This window comes from Vigna unguiculata, chromosome 5 (genome assembly GCF_004118075.2).
Source record: "Vigna unguiculata cultivar IT97K-499-35 chromosome 5, ASM411807v1, whole genome shotgun sequence".
NCBI lineage: Eukaryota > Viridiplantae > Streptophyta > Magnoliopsida > Fabales > Fabaceae > Vigna > Vigna unguiculata.
In genome coordinates, this window is record NC_040283.1 from 16,648,019 (window position 1) to 16,655,752 (window position 7,734).

The 7,734-nt window shown below is 33.4% G+C and overlaps 1 protein-coding gene across 1 annotated transcript; it reads left to right on the forward strand.

Annotated features, from left to right (window-relative positions):
- Positions 1-1,197: 1,197 nt before the first annotated feature.
- Positions 1,198-5,815, forward strand: LOC114185356 (probable mitochondrial-processing peptidase subunit beta, mitochondrial). The gene is made up of 9 exons (XM_028073027.1): positions 1,198-1,964; positions 2,323-2,487; positions 2,620-2,757; positions 2,855-3,006; positions 3,141-3,249; positions 3,615-3,713; positions 4,753-4,818; positions 5,276-5,383; positions 5,484-5,815. The coding sequence occupies exons 1-9, from the start codon at positions 1,305-1,307 to the stop codon at positions 5,568-5,570; spliced, it is 1,584 nt and encodes a 527-aa protein (XP_027928828.1). The 5' UTR covers positions 1,198-1,304; the 3' UTR covers positions 5,571-5,815.
- The last annotated feature ends 1,919 nt before the right edge of the window (positions 5,816-7,734 follow it).

Consider the following 7,734-nt stretch of genomic DNA (forward strand, 5'->3'; position numbering starts at 1 on the left):
AGGATTTTTATTAATGGTGAATCACATTTTACTCTTTAATAATATCATTGTTTTTCCTTAAACTTTTTACTTTCTGTACATATCGGGGCTAATCGACCAATTCAAGAATAGGCACTGCCAAGCCCAACACCTAAAACTGAATGGTGAGTGCAGTGTAGGATTACGAGGATAAAACACAAATTATCACATTAAGCAAGGTTAGAACCTTATTGGATCGTTATTAGGCCTTTCAAAAAGTAAAAACCCATTAAAGACACTATAAATATAACATGTAGGTGAAACATTGAACACTTTTGAATTATGTGCACTTATCACATCCATTAAGACCAAACACTTACTTGAACATCATAATGTCTTTTACATGTCCCCCAAAGAGATCAAAAGATTGAGAATATAAGGTAAAATTGAATCATATGTCAGAAAAACAATTAAGGGATACAACGTATTTTGCTCAATTGATTTTGTGAAGAATTTATATAAATATTAAGAAAACTAACATTTTTCATTAATTTTCAGTAATGGAATTTACAATAATAATAATAATAATTATAATTATTATTATTACTACTAGTAAACGTAGGCATTATTGCGCATGTGTTTACACATTTTTTAAATATGCGTGATATTATATTAGTAGATATAATATTGTAATATTATTAAGTTAATATATAAAATAAAATTATATTTATCAAAAATAAAGTGAAATATATCATAAAAGATGAGAAAATAATTGTTGATAAATAGGAAAAAAAAGAGCAAATATAGACTATTTTATAAAAAAACTTCTAAAATAACAGTCAATTTTTAAAAATTTAATAAATAATTATATTTTAAAGGGTAAAATTAAAATTTTAAAATGTTAAAAAAAATTGTTTTATATATTATTATAGATTACTTATAATAAAATAAAAGTTATTTAATAACATCGTAAAATTACACTTTCATTCAATTATAAATCTTGAATCATAAACTATGTTGATACGTTTTTCAAAATAATGGTAAAAATGAATAAATTTACAGTACATAGTTAATTAAAAAAAATCCAATAACAAAAAGAAGATATTTAAAAATACACTCAACAAGTACAAAACAAAAGAACCATACAAACTGTGAAAACATATTTGCCTTTCTAAATACAGTGTAGAAGAATTTTCACTGAAAGAAAAAAGTGACAAATATGTCCCCTATTCTCTCACAAACTAGAATACTTGTTCAACACTAAACTTCTATTTCTCTTTCTCACACCATTCCATACATTGGCCATTCCTTTCCCACCGTGAAACCCTAGACTCCAGCGCGGATCCATGTCCCTCAACCGCCTCCTCTCCGCGGCCCGCCGCTCTGACCGGCGGGCCTCCGCGCTCTCCTCCTTCCGATCTCTCTCGGCGTCCCCCGCTGTCGTCTCCTCCTCCGCCTCCCCTCCCGCTCCCCCACCCCCCACTGCCATGATCTACGACCGCGCCGCCGAGGCCATCAAGTCCAAGCTCCGCCAGCTCGAGAACCCGGACCCCCGCTTCCTCAAACACGGCTCCCCGCGCCCCACGCTTTCCGACCACACTCGCATCCTCGCTGCACCTGAGACGCGCGTCACGACGCTCCCTAATGGCCTCCGCGTAGCCACCGAATCTTCCCTCGCCGCCCGCACCGCCACCGTCGGCGTCTGGATCGATGCCGGCTCGCGCTTCGAGACCGAGGAGACCAACGGCACCGCGCACTTCCTGGAGCACATGATCTTCAAGGGCACCGAGCGCCGCAACGCGCGTGAGCTTGAGGAAGAGATCGAGAACATGGGAGGGCACCTCAACGCGTACACCTCACGCGAACAGACCACTTATTACGCCAAGGTTACTGATAGCGATGTCCCCAAAGCCCTCGACATCCTCGCCGACATCCTTCAGAATTCTCGATTTGAGGAAAATCGCATCAGCCGCGAACGTGATGTCATTCTCCGTGAAATGGAGGAGGTAAAGCAAACCTCTTTTCTCTGGTTCGAGTTTAGATTTCAATTATCGCTTTCTTTGCACTCTCAATTAATTAGAAATCATCAACATATTTTCATTCATTATTATAGTGTGATTTAATATTGAACTGAGGTCTCAGGATTTATCTTATAGCCACATCATGTTAGTGAATAGAATGACTTGATTAAGGGATCACATTTAATTGGGCCAAGTGTATTTTCTACTGATGGTGTTCGTAAGTAAACCTTTTTCTTTGGATGTTGATTTTGTGGAAATTTATTGGGATGAGGCCGTTGTTGTTCATGATGATGATTATGATGTCAATTTCGATGAAGGGTTTATTTAATGAAACTGCTTATAGGTTGAGGGTCAAACTGAGGAAGTGATCTTTGACCACTTACACGCAACTGCGTTCCAATACACTCCTCTTGGAAGGACCATTCTTGGACCTGCTCAGAACATTAGGACAATCACCAAAGCTCATCTGCAGAGCTACATTCAGACACATTACACGGCTCCTAGGATGGTACGTGGAAAATTAATATGGTTATGTAATATGTTTGTTCTTGTCAGTGATGGCTGCTCTGCATGTTGTTTATGTTTAACTCTAAAGACAGTCATTTTGTGACTTGTGTTCTGCGTGGGTTTGCTTTCAAAGGTGATAGCTGCATCTGGAGCTGTCAAGCATGAGGATATCGTTGAGCAAGTGAAAAAGTTGTTTACTAAGTTGTCGACAGATGCCACTACCACGGCTCAATTAGTTGCTAAAGAGCCAGCTATTTTTACTGGTTCCGAGGTAAGAATATTTTTGTTAGCTACGTTGGAAGACTTGGAAACTGTCTTGTTGGTATATTTAATTACCATTTTCGTCTACCTTTTGCTTGGGAAAACAGGTTAGAATGCTTGATGATGATATTCCCCTTGCACAATTTGCTGTGGCTTTTGAGGGGGCATCGTGGAAGGACCCAGACTCCATTGCTCTCATGGTCATGCAAGCTATGTTGGGCTCTTGGAATAAGACTGCAGGAGGTGGTAAACACATGGGGTATGTGATTTGAACCATCCCCATCCTCCCTTATATATACATCCCCATCCTCCCTTATATATAATTAAAATAAAAGAAATAGAAATATGACTCTCTGGATTCTCACTTGTTTAATCCATTTTGACTGTGAACAGTTCTGAGTTAGCTCAACGGGTTGGTATTAATGAAGTTGCAGAGAGCATTATGGCTTTCAATACCAATTACAAGGACACAGGTCTTTTTGGTGTTTATGCCGTTGCTAAGGTAAGATGTAGTGTAGTTTTACTTACGAAAATTTTCTTTTAAGACTTACCTGAGAAGTTGAGTATAAGACTTTGTTACTTTATATGAACTCTCCACCCCTCATTATTCATGAATATAATGCTATTTTACTTGTTATCTTCTGAGGATTTTCTTCAGTGTTGAAAATATAAATATAATGGTTATTTGTGTCTCAGCAATGTGATGGATGATTTTATAGTCTGATGTTTGCAAGAATAGTTTATTAGGTTGTGTTATACCATGTTGTATATGTTCTCTATCTTTTCTAGTTTCATTTCCTTTGTATCCTTATCTTCAATCATTTATTTGATAAAACTTTTTTTCCTCTCGATTTATTGTGCTTTCAGCCTGATAGCTTGGATGATTTGTCATATGCAATAATGTATGAGACAACCAAGTTGGCTTATCGTGTTTCAGAAGATGATGTTACACGTGCTTGTAATCAGGTGGGTTTCTATCTACTGATTCCCTTGTTTGCTAGTATAATATGACATAGAATTTGGCATATACTTTGTATGTTAAACTTCACCTATGATGACTGCATTCGTTGTCCAAGATACAGTAGGAATTAGGAGTTATTTTTACCAATTGCGCTACATACAATTTTATTCTGGAGAACTTGTATTCAACTGATATTTGTCATGTCATTTGTCTCATTCTTGAGGTAGTTTCCTTTTCAAAACTAAAACATTCAATTTTATGTTGTAATGAATTGGATTTAAATTATGTAAGGACAACTGGTGCATATTTTAAATGTTGAAAATTTCAGGTAAATGGATCTTATTATCTTATTTGTTCTGTCACTCTGGATCTTTTCTTTTGATGACATATTGTGTGCTTTATTGAACACCTTCTGTTTTCATATTAAATTAAATTAAATTAATGTATGAAAGATGTATCAGTTTTTTAAACTTACTGGATTATACGAGAGCAAATTCATGTTACTCGTTTATGTCATACAGAATGAAAAAGGTGAAAGATGGGAATATGTTACAGCTGAACAGCATTTTACTCTTCCATGGATTTCCTATTTTTGATGTCATGTCATTTTTTGCTGTTTTGTGAAATTCTTTAAAATTGTTTTCTAATGTAAGGAGAAAATGCTTACCATGTATCTTTCCTTGTGTGCAATATGTTAAGTTCAGTTTGCATGACAGTGCTAATATTTTCTTTTCAACAAAATTTATGATAATTAATTTTTACCCTCTAGAATCATACATTAAGAATTGTGAATCCAATGTTAGTTTTGCTCACAATGCTACCATTCCAACAAAATAATTTTGGCTCACGTAATGCTTATTTCCTTTGGTATGCCCAAAGGTCATGGATTGCTAAATCTGACATTCATAAGCCTTAAATGTTATTGTTGCTCTGTAGTTATAGTACTTCCTTTCATCTATATCAAAAATTATGTTAGTGTTGCATTAATTAGTATTTTTTTTCTCGGTGTTTTTACTGTTCTATTCACTTGTGTGTGTTTTACAGTTGAAATCTTCGTTGCTACTACACATTGATGGAACAAGTCCAGTGGCTGAAGATATTGGCCGTCAGGTACGATAGATTTTACACATAACCCCATGAGGAGTAGAGGGACATGGGAGAATGTTTTATAAAACTTCGTTCTTGTCAGGTTTCGTTCATATAAAACTTCTCAATGTCAGCATATAAACATAAGCTCAGAAAATGACACTTGCATAGCATGGTTACTTAGCATAGCATGGTTACAACCATTCTGTACTAATGTAGTCATGAATTGAATGTGTTAAAATTTTTTAAAATGCATTGGTATTCACTTTCACTCAACTATTATAATGTCAATGGAGAGAAAACATCCACATTGACTACAATATTTTGACCTGATTCTATATATACATGATAGATAAATTTATAGTTTTATATGCTGCAGTGAATGCAATGGAAACACGCCGTTGAATTATTAACCATTTTTATTATATTATACTTGACCTCGTCTTTGCACTCTTTTATCCATGTTCATGTTCTGTTTCAGCTGCTTACCTATGGTAGGAGAATCCCGTTTGCTGAGTTGTTTGCTAGAATTGATGCGGTTGATGCCAGTACAATTAAACGGGTTGCAAACAGGTTTATTTATGACAAGGTAATGATTGAAACATATTTAGCGGTAGAGATACCAATTTTTTTTCCTTGGATAGTTACCATGGTGGTGAGATATCATTGTATTGTATGTTTCTCTGCAGGATGTAGCTATTGCTGCCATGGGTCCTATTCAGCGTTTGCCTGACTACAACTGGTTCAGACGCAGAACCTACTGGAACAGATATTAGTTTATTCTAGTTTTTTGTTTGTTTTTTTGGCTTCATCTCAACTTCATCGGGGAGGTTCGACATAATGTTTTATTCAAATTTATGACATGCCTATGAATGACGGCTACCGCTGTTATTTTTCATTTATTACGAGCCTCTGTTTTGTAACATTTTTGCAATAATAAGTATGCTGCTGTCACTGATGCAATTGACATCATGTTACTCATTCTTGTTGAAAATGGTAATTGCTGAAAGTTGCCTTGGTTTTTCTTGCACTTCATATATTATATCGAGAAAATTATAAGATAAATGAATGTGACAAACACTAAAGTAGACGGGAGAGTTGATGAATTAGATAAATTGAAGGATACTAGAAGAAAAGTTGGTTAAATTTTATTTTAAGTATGGTTAGAAATTGTTGATTGAATCTGACTAATTTAATTGATAAATGAAGGAAGAAAAAATTGAAATATAGATTTGTCTCTGGTAAAACAATTGTTCTATAATTTTTTAAATTTAGAATTTTGTAACTAGGAAAATTTGTGCATTTTTTTGTGTTTTGTTGCAATAATAAATATATTATTTAACTGGAGAGAGATTAAGGTCATTAATCTTCTAAGATGTTATTATATCTTGACTCATCTTTAATTGTTGCTTTTAGTAGCATTATTCTCACATGGTACATAATTCGTTTTTTTTTTTATGAATGAATGATTTTTTGTCGGTTTGAATAAGACCTTTGGGTTATTAACTTAACATGAGTTAATAGGTCTGGTATGTTCTAAGTAATTGGCTTGTGGGTTGGTCTACATTAATTTTAACTAAGTTTGAGAAAAGCAAGAAGTTTTGTATACTTTTTTAGTTCCAAATTTAAATTAATGTAATTAAAAAGATTGGATTAATACTTATTTATTAGAAGTAAATTAAAAACAAAAAATATAAAATAAACCGTGAAACAAAATGTAGCTATGTACTATTAAATGTATTATTCTTGAAAATGTATGGTGAAATAAAATATAGATTTTTATATTAATAAAATGATAAATGAAAGTATTTAATCATATTTTGTGATACATGTAGTCATCCCATTAACAAGTAATTAATTTTTCGTACTCATTACATATTTTTCTTTATCATCTTACTCATTTTTATCATAATTATTTTTGTCCAAAGGATTAAATTGATATCATTCCATTTTCCTATATTTGAATTCCAAATATTTTTGTCCCAAAAATCAAACTATTCACATATATTGGTGTTTTAAGACTGAAATGTTGTGGTGTTCCAGAAATTTTTTGATGGTGCAAGAATAATAATGATAAATCGGGAAAATGTATTGTGTTTAGATGAAACATTTCAACAATTCTAAAAAATTGAAATGCATTGCATTTGAAATTCTTACAATTGAATTCTCTCCTTTTCTAAATAATTATTTGGATAAAGTAATAAGAATTCCTTACTTTTCAATTTTTTATTTGGATAAAATAATTAAATTTCTCTTATAAAATAAAATTTCATTTTAATAATATTTATTTTAGTATATAAATTTTGAAATTAAATTTAAAAAATATTATCGTGAATTTAAAATATTTGAATTTGGTCAAATTTTGGTCGGGTCTACTCTATTGACTTTAGTCAAATTTTGATCGGTGTACACTTAATTAATTTGGCCAAATTTAGGTAAGGGTCAACTCAGCCAAATTTAGTCAAATTTATTCAAACTTTTGTTGGATCTGACTCAATCGAATTTGGCTAAATTTCAGCCAGATTAACTCTGTCGCATTTGGCCAATTTTGGCTGGGACAACTAAGTCGAATTTGGCTAGGTCGGCTCAGCTGAATTTCGAACAGGTTGACTCGGATGAATTTCGGCAGAGGTTGATTCAACCAAATTTTGACGAGGGTTGACTCGACCGATTTCGGTCAAATTTTGGCCACTGCCAACTTGGACACATTTGGCCAAATTTCGGTCGGTGCTGACTTGACCAAATTTTTTCAAATTTTGATTGGTGTTGACCTTTTTTTCATCTTGAACAATGAGACATTCCACAAATTGTGAAATTTTAATTTTCTTCTTTTTTGAGTGAATTTCAAATTCTACTATTTTAGTTATTAGAAATACCTTTTTAAAATTCATCAATTTCAATTTCCTTTTAATTTCATCACCCAAACAAGTCATTTTACTT